We start from the raw sequence: 24,772 nt of genomic DNA, 5'->3' as shown, positions 1-24,772 counted from the left end.
TAATTAGAAAGTTTACATGGAAAATTACTTTAAAAATATTTTGATGTCTTAGGTTTTCGTCTCCATGCTTCTGTTTACAAGCAGAAAGTTTCCATGTCACTTTGAGAAAAATTCATTTGACCATTTGCAGACCTAATTAGAAGCACTGTAGGTTATCTCCTTGGAAGGAAATCTTACTAAGAGGTGAGAAGAGATTAGGCAGCTGGGTTCCCTTGAAATCCAAAATGTAAACATGGAAAAACCTTCTGGAAGGTGAAAAGGCAAGGTGACCATCTCATGATTTGAGAACTGGCCCATTAAAAGGACATCTGTCAAAACAAAGGGAAAGATGGATTCAGATAATTCCAAAAGAATAATTGCTTTTAAGCCTGTCTGAGATTATTATGTGCATGTGAAAATTAAATTCTTTCATTTATTGTGATGCTCTGCAGTTTTTCACACGTTGGTTATATAGATTTAAAAATTCATTTTCAACATATATATAGATATACGTATTATATCTGTAATATATATCAATTAAGAAAACCATTGAATATAAAGATTGATATTTTATTCCAAGAAATCTGTGAAAATTGGGTTGAATATTGAGATTTCCCCCCAAAACTTCATTGTGGAGTATGGAAATTCCACCCTACATTGCCCATCCTAGCTTTAGTGCAATAAAGAGTTCTGCTATGACTTTTGGTCCCTGGTGGTGGTGCTGCTCTAGACAAGTAAGGGTATGTGTTCTGCTTTCTTTCCTCCACATTATTTTTGAAAAGGCACTACTTGGATTTAAAAAGTCCTTGGGCACAGGCTTTCCTTGAGCCCAGTATTCGAAATCCTACGTTTTATTTCCAACATAACTGCAGTCATGTAGGGGTTCTTCTGCAGTCAGAAGGGGTAGGGAAGTGTTCTTTCAAGCACAAAACTCTTTGAGTGAAAACCTGAGGGTATAGCTCTTCCTTCATCCCATCCCTTTAAAGCAGCCAGGTGTGATATCCCGCGGGACACAGAAGTCAGTCTAACATCACGGTCCCTCTGATCTGCCTACAGGTTTGGGCAGTGTCTCTCAGTTTGCCTGGCCACAGCAGCTCTCTGTGGTCTGTCACAAGTGATAATTACTCACAGACAGGGTCATGCTCTCCTTTGCACAGGGGAAGCAGAGAAGAGCAGCCCCCAGTGTCTCTGCCCAGCGGGACCCTGCAGCCAAGGCGCGGAGAGGATGCGCGTCCGCTCTCCCTGACTGCGGCGGCCAAGGCTGGATTTGGCCCCAAGTGTGAAAACATTTCTAAGTGACTAAGCTTAACATCTTCTAGTAAATATTCTTCTGGCTTGAATTTCATTCTGAAGCAGAATTTGACAAAACATTGTGATTGGTTGGCTCCCAAGCATGCTTGAAAACTTACACCGGACAATTTTCTCGCAGAGTGTGAAGTATGTGCTTCTTTCTTGCAATCTGTTGAGCTGGCATTTAGGAGGGGATGGTAATTTAAGTGGAAAGCTTGCACTCTGCAGCTTTGCTGCTGATGATGAAAAGTTGGCATTTTCTCCTTTGTGGAATTCAGTGTCAGTCTGGGGCTGCTTGCCAGCTAGGCAGTGAGCTCTGCCAAGAGGGCATTAAAAGAGGTTGTTTGCCAGAACAGGTAATCATTTCTCTCTCCAAAATGGAAATATTCGTGGAAGTGAATATGGCCTGAAATCAATTTTAAATTGCATGGTAAACTTGCTCACAATCTCACATCCTCCTTGTTAGTCTCAGTCTAATACTAGAAAATAATTAACACTAAGTCTAAACACCTGTCAACTGCTGCTTGCATAAACCCAGAGTCTAGAAACAGAGATCTGGATGGGATAGGAAACTGGAGCAATGTGTGTGCCAGAGGTCAGCATGGTGACATCAAAGTTCCCAAGGTGGGCAGTGCTAGTCAGGAAGTGTTTTGGCCAAGGAAACAAAGAATATTCTGATTCCAAAGTTTCATCATTCCAAAGTGTCGCTTGGTTTTCAAGTACTAATGACCTTAATGACCCTTTGTGTCTTTGAAATTATTCCCTGAAGAAGTCTGATTTGTTGATTTACTGCATTATAACCCTTGATCACAAAAATACCTGCCTCAAGTGCTTATATGTAAACAGAGAGTGCAGAAACCATGAGAAAATTGCTAATATAAGAACACATAATATAAGGAGACCTGTGAGATCTTTGAACTTACTCTTCTGTAATCATAGGCAACTTTAAGAGCCACAAAGCTCAGTCTTTATGTTGATAGTTTTCTTACATATGTTAACCAAGAAAGGGGGTTGTGATTCTTCCCCCTGCAGCTGTGGCATCCCTGAGGAGCCTGCCTGCCTCCTCCCCTTCCTCTGCTTCTGGCAGACTCTCTGAGCTCCTTACCTTCTGCTTACACTTGCCTCACTTGTCAGTAATCTCTAACTGCACTCTGCAACGTTCTTCAGTGAAGCTAATCTTGGTACTTTAAAACATGACAGTGCTAAAGACAACACAGATATTGCTAGAATTTTCAGCTCAGTACAGACTGCTGTAGTTTCAGATTCTCTCCACGTTCCCAAGGATCAATTCAGATCCCTTTCTGGGCACATGAAATTTCCATCATTAATTCCTTCTTCAAACATTTGTTGATATGCCTCTGGCAGATTTTGGCATACCAAGTGGTTTTTTTGCCCATTTACATTGTTTTTCCCATTTTGAAAATGATTAGTGGACTCCGTTTCTACATTAGTCTTCTGCTTTGGACACAAAAGCCCAATTCAGTCATGTAAAAGCTTTGAAAATGTGACCCTTTGTGCCTGGTCCAAACTGTCTCTCCAGTGGTTTGGTTATTTCTGCAGGCTTGAGCTGTTCTTCTCCAAAAGATTTCTTTCTTGATGGTGTATTTCCAGTGCTTTTTTCAGCTTATTTTCTGTTAGCCTCCAGATTTAATAGACTTCTGAATGCCAGTAAGTGCAGGAGGGAAGGAGATTGTGCCATACATGCCAGGTGTAGAATAATTTCTTTTGTTCAGTATTGGGTCTAACTGCTGATATTTTCCAGGGACACCTCTGTGTCTACACAGTTGTGTGCAACAAGTGGAAAACTGCCAACAGAATCCTCCCTTTGAATGCAGACAGTCTCATTTCAAAGGGCATAGAAATAGCTGCCATAACCCACTGGCTTTATTTATGCAGTGGTTTTGTAATGGAACTTCATTTTGGGCTGTGCAGGATATATGATGTAATGAACTCACTTGTGGAGCCTGATAAAATTTCCCTGATATGAAAGAGTGTCCAAGATCTGTTCATCTGTACTTAAGGATGAGGAGGCAGAAAGGCTTGAAAGGAGCCTGAAAGGACAGAAAGGGGCCTGATTCAGCCAAGCTTGGAATATAAAATGAAAGTTTTGTGGAAAAAAAGAGTTAAGGAAATGATCAAACATGCCCATTATACTCACATCACCTACAAAACTGTTAGTAGGGCTAACAGATGGAGTAATGATTGGGATAGGTGTTCAGTGTTTTACCCTTTTTCTTCTTTTAATGATTCATCAGCTTGTGCTAATTTCTGAAAACACATCTGCCATTTCTAAATATTCACCTGATATGTCTAGATATTCAGATATGGTCTACTTGTTTAAAAAATCTATACTGATAAAAAAAAGAGGTGGTTTTGATATATTAGGGAAAATGAAACCTTTTGGGTTTTGGCTCTTGCAAAAATCCAACTTTAAGGAAGGCAACAAAATATTCACCTTTTAATAGAAAAACTCCTCTAACTGTCTCTACATCAGTTGTTCGCATCTTAATAATTAGTACAAAGGGTCTGCATATAGTTAGTAAAAAAAGTCTGCCTAAAGAATCTTATACTCAAAGGGCAAACCAAGACATATTGCAGTCTGGCAATTCCATACCTTTTGCTATTATTCCTACTGCTGTGGCCTGGAGCTATTTTGTTCTGTTTCAGAGAAGTGAATTGGTCATCAAAGCCTCAGGAATTAGGAAATTGATTAAACAGAACCTTAAACTACTCTTATGCTGCCCCTTATGTGTTCCTGCACCCAACATGACCAAACGGAACTTCAGGGTTTTGTATTCTTCCTGGCCAAATGACAGATTACTTTAAACAGAAAATGGCTAAATGCTATTTATCTGCTTAACTCAAGGTGTGGATTATTGAGGTTACTATATGGAATATTGTTCCAAAATCTGCAAAGCTTGATCTTTTGGTTGGCATTTTTATAAATAGGCAGTTTCCCCCCAGGCACCTGAAAGAGTTACCAAATAGAGCCACCTATGAAGATGATAATTAGACGTGGTTCAAGGATTGCAAAAGTATTAAAATATTATTTGTATTGTAATTGCTGTCTTTGTGCTAATCCAGATACATACTAGATAGGAACAATCTATCTTTGCATTTTGGCCTCTTTGTTAACCAAGTAGCACTGGGACCCAGTCAGGTCCAACCATCACTTCTCTGCATACTTGATCACTGAGCAGAATGAGCTGATTTATGCTATTTGAAAACAAAACATAGTGCTATTGTTTCTAGCTAGAAGAAAATCTTCCAGCTGCAATCCCATATGGGCTTCTAAGGAAATAATGACATGAACAGCCCTATTCATTTGAGTTACCAAGACTCCAAAGGACTGGTGATATTTGCAATGTCTTTATCGCTGACAGGCATTCACTGCTGACTGCAGTGGCAGGATCCCAGAAGTTTTGGGATTTGTAGCTGAGCTTGCTTAAAATAGCACCGCTGAGGGAGTATCCACACTGCAGTTACTTCCCACTATGTGTGCTTGGATCAAAGTTGATTTTATCTAGCTGGTGAGTAGCCATGCAGTAGTAGCAACCTGGAGGATAGCGTGTGATGGCTACTGAACTGTTAACTTCACAAAGGAAGCTCCTTGGGTGGGCTTCACTTGACCTAGTTTAAAATAGACCCAGGGATACTTAGGAAAGGATTTTTGTCTGCAGTACAGATGTCTCCTGTCAGCAGTGGCTGAACTTCCTTAGCTTTAGAGAGGAGAGATTGGTGTTGAGATTGCTCTTTTTTGTCCACCTTGGCACAGTTGCTGCTCCTCAAGCAAGTCATGGCAGTTTACATGCGGAAGCAGAGGAGCTTCGTGACTCCTAGTTCTAGGAGAATAACTATATTCTCTTAGTTCAAGGAGAATTATTACAGTGCAAGGAGAAGCATTTAGCCCAAACAATTTTTTACCCTTTTTTCCTACAAGAAAATATGTGAAGGGTGGACAAAAAAGCAGATGTGGATGACATTCAAAATACAGTTTATTTTCTTTATTTACCCACTGTAGGGCAAAAAAAACTGTGCAGTAACTGAACTCTTCTTTCTCCTAGTGCAGCCCTTCTCAAAGAATATACAATTAAAACTAGCAAATTAAAATGCAGCTGGTTCTGTAAAAAACTTACTTAGGGAAATTTACTGCTAATCTACATAACCATTTTTTTATTTACTTTATTTGAAATTAATGTTAAGCTAGTAAAAGCAGCTGTGTTTTATGGTTTTCCTCTATAAACCTTAAAATGTGTAAGATGGTTAGTTGAAATAACACCAGAGAAATAAAGATAATAGAGTGCACACTTTGGTTCCAGAGCAGCTTCAGCAAGGTTTTGGTTGGAGTGCCCAGCTGCGTATACAGACACAGTGGAATTTGGTTTGTGAGGAACCTACAAAAATTACACAAATAACTGGCATTTTTTAATGAATAATACACAGACATGCACCTGCTTCAGAGACTCCATAGATTAGTCTTGCAGCCAATAGAAAAGCCCCTTGGAATTCAATTACATGGCTGGAAAACAGAAAACAAAATCATGACTATACATTTAGAACTGATACCAGCAACATATTAACCAGTTCTTGGGCTGAGCTTTTCCTGAGGATTAGATCATTTCAGTTTGTTTTATGTCTCTGTGGCTTATTGAATATTTATATTATTCTATTCTATTCTTTCAGCTGGAGCCTCTCCCAGAAGATATTGTGCACCAAATCCCCAATATGAATGCAATAGCTTCTTTAAAAAAGACCACTGAAATTCAAAGTATGTTTTTCAGTTTGAGTTGGTGGGTCAGTGGGCTTGGGGTTATTTTTTTTGTTATTAATTAATGCCATAGATATTACTGTTTCAGAGAAAAAAGTGGGAAAATGTTTAATGTATAAATTTACATGCTGTGTCTAGTATTTATATATATATATATATATACTTATATATGCTTTTATTTTTATTTCTTCAGCATCTCTTTGTTTCTGCCATGTATTTCATCTTGAAAACATAACCCATTAAAATTATTTAAACCTTTCTGATTCCTAAATATTCCCAAATCTTTTCATTCCAGAGCAGCTTGGATGAAATAGATGTTTGTCAGTGAGGGACAGGAACAGACAGGTAAATTAGAGCTCTAACAAATAGTTTGTTCAGGCTCTGTTTTTGCAGCCTTTCTCAAGGTAGTCACTTTGAGATTCACAGGAGCTTGAGATAAAGCTAAAAAGCTCCAAATGGGCACTGATCTATGGAACAGTGCTGAAAATTACATTATCTTATTGTTTCTGAGACAGAAAGTACTTTATTGCTTCACTTGTGTACTCTGATCCCAACCCTTAACTACCCAGATCTTTTAGAGAATTTGCTCACTGAAGAATCTTATGCCATCAATTGCTTTAATCCAACTGAGCACACATCACTTAAATTCTCTAATCTTCTGGTCTCTGCCATTTTACTGAGCCAGTGGGAGCTTCCTGACTTCTACTGTTTGCTGGCTCCTTTAGAATAACAAATGAATAACAAATGTTTTCCTTCATTTGAGATGAACCACAAATGGTTAGGATTCATCTACATAAAATAAATGCAGTTTTTAAAAGGGACACCATGCCCAATTCACTGTACATGCAGTACTTCTCCATCTGATTTTAGTTGAAAAGTGACAATTTATTGTAGGTATGTAATTCATCATCCATATCGAGTAGACACTGAGATATGGAAAAGCTCTAATTAAATCAGCTGTATATAATACATTCCAATAAATCCTCTCTGCTGAGTGGTATATTCTTGGGTAACTCACGAGTTAAAATTTTCTTTTAATAATCTGCTAATGATCTGGAAGGAGTCAGCAGGTTAAGGAGGATCATGTACTGTGCAAGCTAGAAAAGATTTGCAAATGTTAATAAGGGCAGAATGCTACACACAGACCACAGACACAAGGAAGAGAGATGCAATTTTTTTTTTAAATAAAATATGTATGTAATGGAAAATGGATCTGAAACCAAAAAAAGAGAGAAACAGACAAACAGAAGAGTAGGCATACACACAAATGATGGCTGTTCAGAGAGGTGTGGCTTTAGGAACAAATACATCGTGTAAATCTGAGAACAAGGTCCAGAGCTCTGCAGAATGACTCGATTTTGCCACAACTAGGTTTCAGCTGACCTGGTACAGTCATGCAGTCCAGTGGGCTGCTCTGAAACCTTAGGCTGCTCAGGGTTTGGACTTATTTACACATAATATTTTGCCTTTTCTTGCAACTACCTAAAAGGTTATATTTACCTCATTTTGTCTGGAGAGAGACCAAGTACTAGAAAGGAATATGCTTAGATGACAGAAAGGAGCCCTGGGGATGTTCAGTGCAACTTTGTGATGCATATTGAGATCTAAGAGAAGTAAGAACCTTTTTGATATTTTAGAGAGTTAGGCAGGCTGGAGGGCGTTAGGCTGTTTAGTAGCACCTCAAGATGTACTGAGAAAGCTTGATTTGTTTGGATCATTGCATTGCCTTTGGATATTGGGTTTGCATTTCTATGATCCAACTTTCATAATGAGCATTAGCAACATTTTATCTCAAATAAATCTCCCCTCCTCTGTGCTTTTTGCAAAACCTTGAAGCTACAATACTTTGAAACTAAGAGAGAACCTTTTTCTAACTATAGAATTTCTATAAATGTTATGCATTGACAGATCCAAAGCTCCTTTCAAAATGTTATACATTTGGAATTAGTAGTTCCCACACCCATGTCATAGGCTATTTCTAAACAATCCTGTTCAATAGCAGAATACCAACCCCAAACACTGTTTTTCAAGCAAGCCACAGTACAGCATGTCCAAATATATAAAAGGTAATTACAATTGCCTATAGGAGTGACAGAAACATTTCCTTTTATTATTTCCTGGTAATAGCCAGTGCTCACACAAATCTTTGAGGGAGGCTTAAGCACGTTTTCATGCTGAAAGCCAAAGCATACCTAGAAGACTGATTTGGTTTCATTGTTTTTTTTCCTTGCAATCTATGATTGCTCAAGTTTTGTATGAATGAAACCAGCAGTATGCTTCATTCTTTCCCTTGAGCTCCACCAAGTTCTTCTCAATGAATGTAACAGCACTGGTAGAATTTCACATCCAGTAGAGCACAGTAGAAATGGCATTTTCAGGAGCTGGAGTGGTTTGAGGCCAATGCTTTCTGACTTCTTTTAATTGTCAGTCCAGAGCATACCTCCAAACAAAGCTCCTTTTCAGCTGTGTGCTGTGATTGCCTCCCCATTCCATAACTCTTTCCCTGCAAATCTTTTGGCTGAACACACATTCAAGGCATGTATGTTTTGTGTACAGCAAATAAAGGTTATTCTGGATAAAAAGAAGCTTGCAGAGCTCTTCTGCTTACCCCAGTTGTTTGTAAAGTACAGTTTTTTGATTTCAAAGAAAAACCTATCATTGCTTTTTCACAGGCATCACAGGGCCCTCTTTGCATGATGCTACCTGGATGCTATTTCTGACTGTGACTGCTTCAACATTTCCCCCAAAAACCCACAAACACCCTGCTGATGCAGTTATTTTCTCCAGGACCCTCCACTGCAGTATATGGGCTGCCACCTGCCTCCTGGCCTGACTCTCTCATAACAGAGCTGTCAGCGTGGGGAAACAGAGAAAACCACCAATCACTCGGGAGTGAGGGGCAGCTAAATGGGCACAGAGAGCCCACTAATGTGCTTGAATTGGCCCTGAGTTTTAATGTTACAAGAAAGTCAGGATTCAGGGGGCAGCTGGTGTGCAAGCCTGCGTGTGAATGAACGAATGTGATGTAGCAATCTTCACTGATGCTGTTTTATTGTTGCTGCAGGAGAGCAACACAGTGGTAGCTGGGTACTAATATTTTATTTTATGAATAAAAGCCCTTGAAAACTCCAGCAGTGAACATGGGTTCATTTCTTTTATAGGCAAGAGGGGGTATTATTCCCATGCCAACAGATTTGATTTTCTTGCACATCTGTTTCTGCAACAAAAAACCCCACCCACTCTGTGAACATTTAGCTCATAAATTATAGGGTTTGAATTGGGTGTATATTGCAAAGACTGACTTTTGCACATAGGATCTGTGAGAACATTGTGGAATGCTCATATAACTTTTTTGTTTGTTTTTAGTGTATTTTTTAATGAATACAGAATATGGTCTCTGAGCAGAGTAATAATAGAGAATATTTTTGTCTTGTTTTTATAAAATTTGCCAGGCTCCAATCACTGAGCCTACTGTTATGTACATAACTTTTTAGCTCTGTCTTTCATGTTTTTGGAGCAAAGCCAACCTCCTAACACTTAATCTCAACTTTGTAGGATACTTAATACACTTTACATTTTATCCCCAGAAGGTCCCCGTTATTTAAAGATTCTGCTAACTACTCAAACGTGCACACTATTAGAGTTCAAAGAAACACTCTGGCCATGCTCGCTGGTTGTTCTTGAAGATTGACTTGGGCTTTCATCTTGCAATGATGTTTTTGAATAAAGACATTTTCAGACTTTATTGACAGCTGCTTTCTCACTGGAGGGAAAAGTTCATCCTTCCAAAAGCCTGAAACTGTGTAGAGAGCTGTGTTACCAAAGAGGGAGTTTTCAGCAGCCTTTCTGCAGCGCAGGCAGCACCACTGCTGGCCTGGCCTCCCAGCTGTCAAAGCCTCCAGCTACCCTCTGGATAAGCACCTCAGCTCAGCCTGCTGCCCAGCTGCCAAAATCCTAGTTTTAGTCCTTGGAAAGGTCCCCTGCTTGATCCCCTCTCTTTCACAGCTGTTGAAACCCTCTGTCTAATTCCCAGATAAGTACCCTGATCCAACCTCTGCAGCAGCTGCTGAAAGCTTCTTGCTAAACACTGAGTAAGCTCTGGTCCAGAGCTCCCAGACTTCCCAAAGCTCCTAATTCCCAGGTGTCATCCACCTGGCAATTAGTGAGTGCTCAGTGTTTTACTGGACTGTTAAGAAATAGATATGTAAATTCATACTTGTTCATGTGGTTTCCTATAATAAAACTGTTTCTTCAGATCATTTTATATGTTTAGGATGAGTCACCTGCCATTATTTTTTGCATTGCTTGATGAGTTTCTTCTGTTGCAGGCAGAAATCTGAAAATACTCATGCTTTTAATCCACTGTTGTATTTTTACATAGCAGACCAGAAAGCTCTATCCCTTATGATACCTGGCAGCTTTCCAGCAACAGCCAGTTCATATATGAAAGTTTTAACTAAATTATTGTTCTAGTGTACGCCCTGAGGTTGGAGGAGAAAGAACATCCAGGACTAACAAGCCTGATTGTTCTGGCAACACCACTTCAGTCTGAGCTGGCATTTCTGACTTCTTTCCTTTTCAAGACAGTGCTGTGTGAGCACTTTGGACAAGAATGTACATTTTTCTACATTTTGCTGTCTCTGCATCAACGGTGTGCCATATCAGAGCTTCCAGTTATTAACCCTCCTCTGAACTCCCATCACCTGGTAGAGATAAAGCCAATAGCCTTTCTGACAATCTGTGTTCATTAGTCTGTGTGTTACTCCTCCAGTTTATTACCTTCTGGGGAAGGGTGTGACACAGCTCTTGGAATGAAAGCACTTTCCAACTTGGCATTCTTAGGTTCAGAAATAGACCTCTTCACTGCAGTCTGAAATTTCAACTGTACTGCTTATACCACAGTGCTTTTAAATTATAATCACTCCATGTTGAACTAAGTGATTACTGTTCTTGTACCACCATGCTAGCTAAAATTCCCATAAATTATTATGTGTGTTTTCCTTAGGCAAGTACTGGAAGTCAGTGGAGCCATACTCTGTGCCAGTGGACTGTGCTCTGGCTGAGTCTCAGAAGCAAGAGAGGGAGGAGACAGAAACAGTATCTGCTATGGCCTCTCTTTCAGTGGATGTTGAGCAGTGTATTCCTCAGGAAGGCAGCAGGTAAGTGCATGAAATAATTGCAGAGAACAAGGCTTTCGCTCCAGCCAAGTGAAACAAAGAAGGAAGGAAGACTTAGGGTTGTTTCAAAATTATCTGCTAATTGAGATACCTGGAATTTTTCATGGATTTCAGTTCCCTCAGTCACTGGAAGCAGAGATATTCTGTTTGCAGGTTTTTTTATTTGGTCTCTCTATTTCTGTATTAAAGTTCATGATTAGTATAAGAACCTTGATTTCTTCCCGTGTCTAATTCCTGCTACTGCATAAAAAGTGCAATATCCATATGAGGTAAATAGACATGGCCAAGTGTAATCGACCATATTCTTCTCATTAGAAGCATTTCAAATCTCTTTTAGTTTTAATTTTCTAGGAAGGTGTTCAACAAACAGATGAATTTTATAAGATGGACTTAAATAATTATTCAGTGATATTAGACAGGCATTAAAAGTTACTTCCCTAGAAGAAACGTGAACAGTGCCAGTATGAAACTTAAAGCAACCCTGACCAGGATTAGGGCCAACGTTTTCTATGTACTAAGATGAAGGTACACCAGCAAAGAATGAGAGTGCTGGTTTTTCCAGCTTGTCATCTGCTTTTCACATTAATGAAGATTGCTTTCAACTTCCAAATTAAGAAAATGATGCAGTTAATGCTGTTGTGTGTTTTGCCAATTACACGGGAAAAAAACTCGGTAGCCACTTAGAGGATATTGTGTCATCTATAATCAGAAAAGCCACTGCAGAAGTTTTGAGTTTCCTATTTTTTTGTTTTAAGCACAAACATTTTAGGTTTTCACCAGCAGAGAAAGACACAAAACGTAGTGAAACCACTTGGGTTCCATCATACACAGAAAACAAGGGAGGAAGGAAGAAAGATGAAAAAAGCCTTATAAGGAGACTCATCAGCTCATCAGGCTGTGTAACAACAGTAGAGAAAGGAGGGAGCTGTGGGTAGGGACAGCAGTGGTGGGAGTGGAGCCAGAAAGATCCATGGCTCTTATATTGTGACTGCTTCTTGGTTGCTTCAGTTCTTTCCTCCTGTATTGTGTCTTTTAATCAGAACTGAGCTGATAGGCACCCAGGGGACTAGTGCAATGCTCAAAGGATGTGTTTGGGACTGAACATCCCTCACAAGAGTGGCAGCACTCATCTCTCAAGGAATTGAGGCATGTCCTCAAAGGGACACACAGGGAGAAGAGATAGCTAGTAAAGTTCACAGTATTTTCATAATTACCTTTCCAACTGTAATTATACTTTAATATGTCATGGCTATTCTTTTGCTAGGATTATTGCAGAAAACATCATAAAAGCTTAGAGAAGAATCTATGATGAACACAAGATGTGTTTTAGATTTGTGACTGTTCTGATCAGCGCTCAGCTGAAGAATAATGTTGTTTTTCATATATGTTTCTGACAGTTACGAGACACTTCTGCTAGCTAGGGACAGAAAATTCACACTTGTGTGTGCATAGCTCTGAAATAGAAATAATATTAGTTAAAATATTGGAAATAATGCAGTCAAGCAAATTTAAGCTATAAATTGTCTGGAAAAGGACATGGTTAATTTTGTGTGTTTTTACACTGCTAAGAATAACCAAAAATTTTATTTGGTATGTGCCACCACTCAAAACTACAACTATCAAGAACTGCTACTCCTACATGATTTGAACAAAATAACCCTTTGACTAACACTGCACTTAATTGCTGCACTTATTACCTACCAACTGATAACCTGTGACAGTTTCCACCCATTCTGAAAACAGAATTTCAGGGCAGTGCTGAGAAACGTGGAAAAAAAAGGATGTACTGAAATGTACACAAGTGGAATTCATGTGGCTGCCAGATTCATTACACTTCATCAGTTCTGGACTCTTGTAGGGATGAATCCATTGTGATGAATTGTTTTGTGGAAAAATGACTTCTTTTGGAATATCTTCTGTGGTGCTGCAGACATTTGTCAGCAGCACAAAAAAAAAAAAAAAAAAAACACCAAAAAACAAAAAACATACTCACACATGCATCCTGAAATCTCTTTCTGCATCTGTAACCCTCAGAGAAGGCACATGGAGCCAAGCTGCCATCAGAGAGTGACAGGACAAGAAAAATGCTGTCCCACTGGACCAAAATTGATAGTTAGGTTTTCCGAGGCTTCTGAGCATCATTTTCTTTGTTTCCTTCCTGCTGAATGTAAGGAACAGTATAGAATCAAAAGTGATCTTCCTGAAAGTTGGATTTTGAGGGTCCTCAGCTGTGGGGAGACCTGAGAGGACCTGCCTGCACTTTGAGTGTGAATGAAAATCCATCATGGAATGTGCAGGGAGTGAGTCTGTGACATTGCATGATTTGGGTTCTGCATAATAATTTACTTCATTTCACATGATCACACCCTCCATGTCACAGGTACATACCAACACAAACAGCAGTAATGTAGAGAGGAGTTCAGCTGTGCTTTTTCACATTTTTTGGTGTTTGTTGTAATAAAGGGGCATGCATGCGATGCCCCTTCTCCAGCCACTTCCAGTGCAAACAGAGGCAGCAGGGCTGTGAGGAGTCATGTGGGGTCTCAAGCTCTGTTAGAAGATGTGCCCTTCCTGCTACTGATATAGGTGGGGTCACTTTCCAAAGACCTGTTGCAAGCTTTTGCATGGAGTGTTCATTTGGGAAAGTTGCTTGTGACAGGATCACCGTGGCTGATGGGGCAGCCTGAAGGGTTCCTTCATTACACCAGGAGTCAATTTGCTTCCTCTTAATTCCCACCACGGTCAGGCAGGCTGATAGCCCTGGCCTGCAGCTCTGAGCCTGTTTCACTGGTTCAGTGGCAGAGATCCTGTCTGCTTCAGCTCTGGATGGTCAGGCCTCAGATGAAGAGCAGCAGCAAGAGTCTCTTTGCGGGAAACTCTGGCCAGTTATGTTGGAGGATATATTGGTGTTGGAGTGAGATGACTCACTTTAAACTCAGATTTTGGGTAAAGCAGCTCTTTTCCTGGCCAACTCATATCTGACTCATTTACCACTGATGGATAAAATGCTCCTGGCTAAGGCCCATATAAAGTATTTTTATTTCTTTCTTCTCTCTTTCTTTCTTTTCTTCAAGTGACAGTGCCGATTATTTTTTTACTTGATTTTCTCTGGCAGGGTAAATGAAGAAAAACGTGAAAAGCTGCTCTGCTTTTGGTGTTTTATTTTACCAAAGCACAACTCTGCATCTTAAGATCCAATTGAATCTTGATTACAGTCTTTGGAAGAGTACAGATATTAAAAAAAGAGTTTGTGAATAGGAAAGGAAACATGTATGGTGCTAACGGGCATTTAAATGGAGATGCAATTGAAACAGGCATGTCCTATAAAACATTTCTAACTACCAGAACTTTTGTGTGTTGATAACTGTTTATTCCCTAAGTGAGATACAGATTTAGCTGATTAGAATTTTGGTTTGGCCAGAAATCTGTTTCAGAAATCGTGCTGTTAATATATTCAGTACGCTGCTGTCTCTGATACCTTGGAGCTTCTGTATGTTTCTTCTTAAAATGGAAAAAGAAAAGGGTGTGGAGGGAGATCTCTTGCACTTACTATTTTTACAGGAAGCAGTAAATCTTGAGAATGACATTTATCAGAATTTGTCTTTATGGCTCTGGTTCAGCTGAGCATAGATTTTACTCAAATGGAAATGAAAACAAGGTATAATTTTTAGTCTTAGCATTACAGAGCTACCAGTTGCACTTTCAGTCAAGTTGCATTCTATTATATACTAAAGCAAATGGTTGAATCATGGGGTTAGCTAGCTACCATTTAGGGTCACTTGCCATATTTGTCTATCAACTCATAAAGCTTCACTTGGCATTTCACTATTTGAATATCTACCTCAGCTGTGCTGAGTACACAGAACATACCTGACCATACCCCATGGGGCTCACAATCCCCTCCAGGCTCAGGAGCTGCAGAACAGCTTTCCTAGGTCAGCCTGCACCCTTGTCTTGCCCACCTTCTTCTCATCCTTTGGTGATGGGTGCATAAGGAGGAGAACCAGGAGCAGAGGAGGTTGAGCACTTGCCCTGGTGAGATGATGGATCTGAACTGCTGTATCTCACCTATCCTGTGTAAAAGCCTCCAGGATACATACACAGGCATAAACTTTTCAAAACCTTTTTGAACCAGCTTACACCTCTGGCACTTGGGTAATGAGTCACACAGCCTCATCAGGCATCACTCTGCTTTTACTTATTAACCAATAAAATCAGTGGGAATCCCCTAGGTCTTGTATTGTGAGAAAGAAAACCACCTCTTTCTTACTCATAATCTTTGATCCATATCTGGTTTTAAAGGCTTGAGCTTCTCAAGACTCTGTATTCCTGCTGATTTGAAAATAATTTCTTATCTTTGATGATTTTTGCTCATCACTGAGCTTTTTTTAGTTTCTTTGAGATGGGACAAGAGCTGCATGCAGGAGTCCAGGTGCTGGGCACATTGTGAATTTACACAGTAGCTAATACTGGGATGTTTTGTTTCTGTGTCTTTCTGCTGCTCTACCATTAACTCCAAGCTCTCAGTTATAGACATCACTGTTAAAACAGCTGAAGGTGTCCTCCCTTGTTTTGTGTATTCTGTGTTTGTGTTGTTTGCTTTCTTTTCCATACAGAAATGCTATTATGGACCTGAGAGCTGAGTAGAATTGGCAACTTGGCATCATCAGCAAACATTTTCACCAGATCTACTTGTAGTCCATATAGTCTTTGTGAGATGCTCTGTAGAATCCTCCATGGTGAAAATTCACCAATATGCATTTCCTGCATTTGAGGTGTAATTAATCTGTGAAAGGACCTTCTCCCAGCATCCTAGGTTCTTCTAAGCACTTGGATAAAATTGTTGGAAAACCTTCTTTACAGAGGGAAATCACTTGATCCCTCTTCTCTAATTTCCTTCACAAACTTCTAATAAATTTGAAAGGATTGCCATCTTTATAAGTGCTAAGACCTAATTCTTACCCAAATGACTATTGCCTAAATGCCTACTAATTCCATCACTGATTGTAGCTGCTTTCAATTTTGCCATACAGACTTACTGTACCTCCTGTGGTTTCCAAAAGGGGAACTGCTTTTTTTGCCTTCTCTACCTCTTGCTGAGTTAAACTGTAGAATATGTTCAATAACTATTTCTTTAACAACATCCTAATCGTATTTCCCTGGAATTTAAGAGACAAATATCATCTGCTCTTAGACATTTGGCAATGTTTGGTGTATCAGTTTGTTCTAGCACTGATTCAGTTTAGGATAGTTCATCTGCAAGTAATAAAATCTCACTGACACTTCTCTAGTGAACCCAGATATAAATAGTTCATTTTGCTTTTGTGGTCTACCTTCCTTGATGCTCCTCTTATGCTTTGATCATTTCCTCTGATGTATTTTGAAAGATCTTTTTATTATTAGCTTTTATGCTTTTAATATGTTGCTCTTCAGACTTTCCTTTACTTTGCTTCATTGAGGGCTTACATTTAACTTGCCAGAGTTTATATTTTATTTAATTTGTCTTGTTTGGACATTACTTCCTCTTTTGAGAACATATATGGAGTTACCTTATTCTGCTCTTAACCTAGGGTGGTTTTACTTTTAGTTCCTTTCTCTTTGATCCATACTAAGTTCATTTTTACTAGGTTATACACTTACTCAGGATGTCTTATATAATGTCTTTAGACACTCCCCAAATCACCTTCATGATGTAGAAATGTACCTCTTTTTCCTCAGCTCTTTGCTACCAGAGGATCACTTTTCAATTACAATGATCTTCCCTGAGACAGCTGAGTTAAATTAGGAATTATGGCATAAAATAGCCATACCATGCCAGAAAAATCTATCTTTTGTTCAGCAGTTTCTACCTTGGAAACATACCTTGAATTTGTATTTTTGTGTGTGTGATAATGTAGCTAAGACGAATCTCTGTAATTCTCATTTTAAAAATAAGGTAAGAGAAACATTTTCTTTTTCTGGGTGATGTACAGACTTTATCTACCTTCTTAAATACTACCTTATTTTAAATTGTAGATATTAATTACTTGGAATAGTTTTCTCTTAAATAACATTCTTAGTTGCTACAGAACAATATTTAAGACATCATATGTATTTCCAGATTTTATCCATATGGTAGGATTTTTGCCTCATGTATTTTTTTTTTTTTTTTAAGTTTTAAACAGCATCATTTTGTTTAGCATTAACTGCAAAGAGATTATTTCACTCTGCCATAGTCAGAATTCTACATATAAAGAGCTAAAGACGAGCACTGTTCACAACACACCAAAGTGAATGCAAGAGGGCTCAGCTCCTAGGAACTTGCAGTTTAAATGAGCCACAGTGAAGCCTTAGAGAAAAATCACAGTTGTGGTTCCATAATCATTACAATCTCAACTGGTGTCTTTCTGAATTTGCTGGCTGCATGGGATTAGTTTAGACCAGACCTGAGTTCACAGCTGCATCTTGAGGAGCTGCTCAGAGCATACAGTGTGGGATGGGGGTTCTGCCTGTTTTATGATTTTGTGCCAACTTCCTGTCAGCTACAGGAAGACTGACTGCACTGACGTAACTCACAGTGACAAAGCTGAAGTAACACAAATTTGGCCTGTCAGACTCTGCCCCCTCCATTTTTCTTTTGACAACTTTTGATTTTGTCAGAATGGGTATATATTGGTTCTCTGCTCAGTGCTATGGGATTTACAGTGCTTTTCTCTCTGTCCTTTGGCCCCAAAGCAGTACTGGCTCTCACACAAAACTCTAGCCTGAGCCCTTTTCTCATAAAAATAAATGTTTTTAATGATAAACCATTGGATAAATCCAGTGATTTGGATCCAATGATTTGGATCCAATCAGTGACTTCTCTGACACTAATAAAATGAAGCTAAAGCATACACATAAGTCTTCAAAAGGAGACTGAAGAAGACTGTGAGATGATAGATTGCCATGGCACTCTAACTTTATTTCCCTTCCCCAAAAAGGGCCTTGTATCTGACAATTATATATAAAAGTTATATATATAAAAGATTTTGGTGCTTATTCTCTGGCTGGGGAGGAATTTTGGCCTGTTGTTGGAATATATTGGAATATATTAGAACACAGCACTCAAGATCAGTGAGGGCTACTCCTCAGAAACACCTTTGTCAGTGAAAAATTTCTCAATGGAAGAAGCACTAAATAAGATCCTTAATTGTACTGTGTTCATGAGAATGTCAGTCCTAGAAGTCAAACACATGTGAGCAGACTGTTGTATGTACTGCTTCCCTAGGTTCTTAAAATAGTCCAAACCTGTATTCTCACTTCCAGAGGTTTTCCAGAGCTTCACTCTTTCCTGATCTGCCAATCACCACCTGAAATCTATTGACACATATTGTTTCTCATTTGCAGAACCTAAAAACTGAGCTGTCATCTGCTTCCAAATTATCTTTTTCCCAGACAGACCCATAAGGTTCTGGATGTTTAACAAAGGCTTGTTGGCCCTCTGTGTTATGCCAGAGGACTTTCAGGTCTCCCACGAGTGGCTGGAGGAAGTGGAAGTGTGTGGTCAGCACAGCAGCAGCACACACCACCAGTGAACTCCTCAGCTGGTGTGTGAGCTTGTATTGCTGAGGAGCTGAGCAGCAGGCAGGGCTCCATCCCACCCTGGCTGCCCCTGTGTGCTCTGCTGCAAGCCAGAGCAAAGCAGGGGGGGGAAAGGAGGCAGTGCAAGGGGGCTTCACCTCACTTCTCAGGAATGAGGGACCACAGTGGTTCTGTACACGGGAAACATCCCCCGCCATGTGGAGAGGAGCTAAAGATCTGAGATTTATAGATTAATCATCTCTTAGAGTCAATACTCTCTGGAAAGTGATTAGTCTGAAAAACTTCATCTTTTTCACATCCTTCACCTGACATATTTTTCAACATACTATCAGTGATCATTCCAAATCATAAAAGGATAACCTGTATAAAATAGTTTAAAGACATACTGCTGATTTTTTCATTGGGAAAGACTTTAATAAATTCCAGATTCACTTAAAATTCTCTGGCTTCCTTGCTGAATAAACTATCAAAGCCCAAGCAAGCCCCCATTAATTACTTTTTTTTCCATGGGATCTCATGAATTTGTACTTTCTGAGGAATGTTTTACTGAAGCCAGTTATTACACTGGCTTACAAGAATTAACTAGTAAACATCTTCTTTATTAATTTACATTTACTTTTCTCCCCTGATTTCAAAATTGCTTGAAGTTACTATATTAAAGTAGTTCTTATGGCTGACAGACTGAGATGAAAAATTATTTCTGTGCAAATTCTTTGCCCTTCAATAGTGAGGTCCCTCCATGATCTCAGAATCTTCCCATTTTATAATTGCCATGATATTCCTCAGGTGCAGTAGCTTTCAGATACAAGGAATTGCAAAACTTGATGTCAGCTCAGCATATGTGTCATTCTCATTTTTTTATCGGTTGTCTTGGAGAGCTCGTCTTGCCTAAGCTGCTAATTTCCCAGAGGTTTTCATGTAAAATATATAATCTGATTTGATATAATTAATAGATGCTTTTTCTTTCACAGCTATCTGCTGCTCAGGTTCAAGATTTAGTCTCAAAAGTTGCAGGCAGGCAGGCAGGCAGGCAGGCAGGCAATATGTGTATGGAAACACAAAATCAAAAACTAGGGGACTGGAGAAGAACCTCAGAGGGAACACTGCTTCACAACTAGTGAACTATGTTGCTTTAATGGTATGGGCCCGCTCGAAAAAATAAATGCATGTATTTTTAGTTGCAAAAGCTTGTAAAATAAAAGTATCACAGCTATTTTTTTCATTAAATTATTTGATTCTGTTGACACAAAGCATGTACATTTCTGGACAAAATGTTATAAAATATTCTGACATATTTTAATATAAACAGGAACATTTTCGGTGATTGCTTGGATCTAAGATGTTTTTCCACTTGACATTTGTTTATACTTCCTAGGAAAGAAACTCTATTTATGGATAACTGAATAACACAAATAAACATCTGAGAGAGCTGAAAAATCAGCTTTGATTATGCATGAAAATCTACAATGTCATTGTGTACTCTTGTGCCGTATTCTGATTGCCTGTTTATTTTTACAGAGCTGCTGGTGAGCCCATGGAAGAAGAGCCAGCCTTGTGAAGTGCCAAGTCCTCCCTGATATTTCCTGTGGGTGACATCATTGTGTATCCCCCAAAGCACCCTCAGACATGTCTTGTCTGCTTCTTGGGTGGCACAGATCAGATGGAACATAAACACTGGGCACAAAACTCGGAATAGCAGCTTCACTTGTTCTTTGGAAGGACTTGAAAGAGCCCAAAAGATTCCTTAAATGTAACCGCCACAATTCTAGAGTTACAGTAAAATGGACTTGGGAGAAAGAGCCTAGAGCATGCTTTTTAAATGCTGTTTGACCCACTCACCAACACAAGTTGTGAAATAGAGTATTGCAAAATTCTACATGATAGATTATAGATATGAGAATTGCAACAGCCAGCAACATACTCCGTGAACTCCGTGAATCACTTCCTGACACTTTTTACTGGATAATTTTTTTCATACTGTGTTAAATTGTTAATAGATTTTGTTTTCTTTGCTCCGTGTAATGAAGAAAAAAAAGCCCCACCCTTATTTTACGTGCCATTTTTTAACCTCCTGTAATGAATTCTTAGCTGAATAAGTGAAAAGTGTTTAAATTATGAGGAGGGATTTTAGCTAAAGGGAAAGCACTTCTCATTGTACTATAAATCCCCTGAAGTACTGTGCTTGGTGGTGCTTTATTTTTCTCTTCCCTATTCCTGGCCATCCCTCCCCATTTCATGTAATCTTTTCTAACACATTCACGATTCTCTAAAACGAGCGATCTTTTGCCTTTAAGAAAAAGTGCTGTACCCTCTGTAGTTGACAGTAGCGCTCACCATGTGTGCAGCAGAGATCAAGTGTGGCCGGTTTTCCAAACGTGTTTTTAGTTTGTCCTGCAATGTTTCTGCGTTCTGACTCCAAAGCAGCGACCTTCAGTAACTGCGTGCAGCTCATTTGAAGCTCAGGTGTTTCTGTGGAGGTGGTGGGGGGTGTTTTTTACAGGTCGTGACGTGAATACGAACTGATTCTTTTATGTAGTCCTGCACCAAGAGAACTGATGTTGCTTAAGGAGCTTCAAAGGGTTTAGGATTTATTTTAGATTCCCGAAGTGCAGCAAGATCTCCCTGCAATGTGACTTTAGCTGTTTAATTCCATGTTTGAGAACGTAACATAGAGTTGTGCCTTTAGCTGAAAATGAACGCTTAAACTGTTACACGTGTTGCCTTACTGTCAGAGAGAAAGAGAGATTGGGGCATGTATGTAAGAGTACTTCAAATGAACAAAACTCTGCTACAGTAACTTTTATTTTGTTTACAACTTTCTCACCTAATGAACCCCAGGACATACCTTGAAGTATTCAGCTTGCAGTATTTGATAGCTTGCTCAGCTTTTAAAAGCAAGTGATGTTCATTTTTTATATATTTGCCAAATTCAAAAAAAAAAAAAAAAAAAAAAGAAAAAAGAAAAAAAGGGATACATATATTAAAGCCATAAGTGAAGACTGTCATGCTTTTTATTCTGAAATCTGAAAGGAACCTTAATTAAAACAAGATTTTGGGGAAGGCCATGATATGAAAGATATGGAACAATATGGTTTCAGTTATAGGCAGACTCAAACCTGTAAATCAAAGATGAAAGATTTCACTCAAATAGAATTATATAATTCTCTTTTGTTATGCAGTCAGACTATATCTTTCATGCATTTGGGTTTGTTTACGATTAGCATTTTAATTTTAAAGACTTTTATTACTTATACCAAAGCTCTCCACTACAAGTTAGAAATCTGAGGCATGCTTTGAAAAGGGAAATCTAAAAACAGGGATGTCATTTCCTATAATGTGAAGTAAACTTTTATTCTGAAAGGTTTACTCTAAAATGAATGTATGCCCCTTAGAAAGGGAAATAAAATTCTGACCCTCAGAAAGTGAAATAAAATTCTACCCCCCATTTACAAGCCAAAACCATGCTCGTTTTAGTAATGCAAAAAGTCCCAGCAGGCTAAATTAACTCCTGGTGTAAGCCACCTTGCCTGACTCTGGGCTGTTCTGGAGGGGTTGTTCACATGACTAAAGCAATCAGGAGTTCCTCCTGCATTTTCAGCAGGCTCCTGATGGCAATCTTACTTGCCATTTACTGCGATTTTGTTATGGTCATCAAAGAAATTTCCCTTCAAGGAAACCAAGGGCTATAGCTGATGAGTTGGGTAATTTGTAGAGCTTTTCACATATTGAAATCATGGCTGCAAAATTTTGAGTGCAGAGTAACATCATTTTAAAATTAACCCTAAAATCTGTTTGTGTCCTTAGCTTGCATGAACTTGTATATGAATTGCAACCTGAAATGTGATTTACAAGCTTTTCCAATCAAAGTCTGTCTTCTGGGGTGCAAATCAACTAAAGCTGTCTTTTTTAGCTGGAAATGCTTTTAAAATGCCAGAATGATTTGAATTAAACAACATTATAAACTCACACTTACACATTTGTACAGATGCAGTCCCAGGCAGATATCTAGCCGTGCTGTTGGTTGAAGTTAGGATCCTTTGGATAAACAAGTGTGCTAATAAACTGCACACAGATTGTGTCCAGAACTCTGTTCTGACTGAAGTCAACAGCAAAGTCCTCTTTGATTTCGATGGGAGATGGATCAAGCCCTGCTTTTCTTTTCCCCTTTAAGTCAAGAACGCCATTGCTTTTGGATTATGTCATTCCAAGGCATCTTACGGCCCTCTGGGAAATGATTGAGGCTTATGGTGAATATCAACACTTCCTTCAAAGCAGACCTGGGCTTTCTGAGAGGGCAGTTTCACTTGCTGCTGTTTTCTTCTCACAGTATTTTTTATTACCGTCAATAGCTCCCCATGGACTGGAGTTAAAATATCTTCCAGCAATTTTAGTCATAGTTCTAGGGAAATATTCACATAGTCACTCTTAAAAATGCCCAGTTTTAGCTGGATTCAACAACAGATTGCAAGAATTTCAGAGAGATGCATGAATTGCGTGTTTCAAATGAAAAAAATCAGATTTTTGAGGAGACATCAAAGTCTCATGTCTCCCACAGACCTTTCCCAGTAGGCCAGAGAGATTGACACCTCTGAAAATTCAGTCCCAGATATTTCAAGTTGGTTGCCAAAATATCTACGTCTGAGTTTAGATGACATCTAAAACTGAGCTGAAATGCATGAACAGTGTGGGATAAGGGAGGCTTCTGTGTGTGATTCCATGGGGAAGGAGAAGCTGAGGAGGTGGCAGGGAGCACTCAGAGCCAGGGTCACCCTCTGCCTGGTTCTGGTGGTACCAGGACATCCCATGGCTCCTCCACCCCAGGCTGCCATTGCCTTTGGCAGCAAATCTTTGCCTCGTGGTGGAATCCTGAAGTAATTTTCACTCTGCCCCTGCACCAGTCACCAAACATCAGAAAGAGAGATGCCTCAGCAGCAAGTCCCACTAACATGCTTGCTGAAGTTCTTTTTCTTCTCTAGCATTAGCAACAAAGCATTAAGCTCAGTGGTTCTTTTCTTGTATTACTAGTCTTTTCTTGTGCTTTTCTTGTATTCTTAGGTCTTTCAGTTCATAGTACAAACTGAAAACTAAAAAGAGACATGACTCAAAAGATCAAGAAAATAATTATTTTTTTCCAGGTTAAGGCTCTTACCTGGGCTGGAGTAAGAACAGTGATGTACAGCAGATCTCAGAATTTCATGAGCGTCTCACACTTCATTGTTGGATTCTGTGAAGGAATTCTGCATATGCTTATTTGGTTTTAATATAAATTGCAGCTTGATTATATGATCTCTTTTCAGGCAACATTTCTAGTGGGTAATCAAAGTTCATGGGAATTTTGCCAGTGTAAAGATGACAGAATTATTCCCCTTTTTTAATCATGTACTCTCCTAATTTTTCTTTCAGTGCAAATGAAGCAACTAATTCCATGCAAGTGAATCTGAGCAAAGTAAAATCATTAGGCTATCTTAAATAAACATCATAAAAGAAATGGAAAATGTTATGCAAATAAAGATGGCTATGCCTTTACTTTGCAAAAAAGTCACCAACATGCTGCAGGCTGAATATAAGTGGCAAAACAAACCCTCTCTAGAGTATGTGATATTTTCGTTGGTGTCTTATCTGAGTGCAGCCTCTCTGAAAAGCTGAGAGTCATAACCAGAGATGAAATATTAGAAAGGTTTTGCTGCAGCCAACACCAGAGGTCCTGTAGAGAACAAGAATGTAGAGACTGACTAATTTTTGTAGACAGACAGCAGGACACTTTCAGGGCAATGTGTCTGGGACAAAGAATTAGAGGGAACTTTTCCAAAGGCACTGATGGCTGTAAAACAACTAACTCCTGTTAGCTTGCAGGGGCAAGGAGGTGCTCAGCAAGCATTTATTCTTTGGGAAATGCCACCCCTGTCCCAGCAGCATGTCCACACTCATGCAGATGTGAACCTGGCTGGGCTATTTTCTGTCCTAAGCAGCAGCAGCAGCAGCAGCAGCTGCCACGTGT

At 39.2% G+C, this 24,772-nt stretch overlaps 1 protein-coding gene across 3 annotated transcripts in view; it reads left to right on the top strand.

Moving 5' to 3' along the window:
• The window catches only part of HDAC9 (histone deacetylase 9), a 446,072-nt gene extending 422,557 nt beyond the window's left edge, over positions 1-23,515 (top strand). For 2 of the 3 annotated variants that reach the window (XM_056484523.1, XM_056484522.1), the window contains 3 exons: positions 5,953-6,037; positions 11,043-11,196; positions 20,293-23,515. In XM_056484523.1, coding sequence (XP_056340498.1) covers positions 5,953-6,037; positions 11,043-11,196; positions 20,293-20,332 — 279 coding nt within the window. In that variant the 3' untranslated portion in view covers positions 20,333-23,515. The remainder of the gene's footprint in view (positions 1-5,952; positions 6,038-11,042; positions 11,197-20,292) is intronic. The other variant, XM_056484524.1, reaches the window with a different exon arrangement.
• Positions 23,516-24,772: the final 1,257 nt, after the last annotated feature.

This window comes from Oenanthe melanoleuca, chromosome 2 (genome assembly GCF_029582105.1).
Source record: "Oenanthe melanoleuca isolate GR-GAL-2019-014 chromosome 2, OMel1.0, whole genome shotgun sequence".
NCBI classification, from domain to species: domain Eukaryota; kingdom Metazoa; phylum Chordata; class Aves; order Passeriformes; family Muscicapidae; genus Oenanthe; species Oenanthe melanoleuca.
Note: the sequence above shows the minus strand (reverse complement) of the source record. Positions and strands in the feature narration are given on the sequence as shown.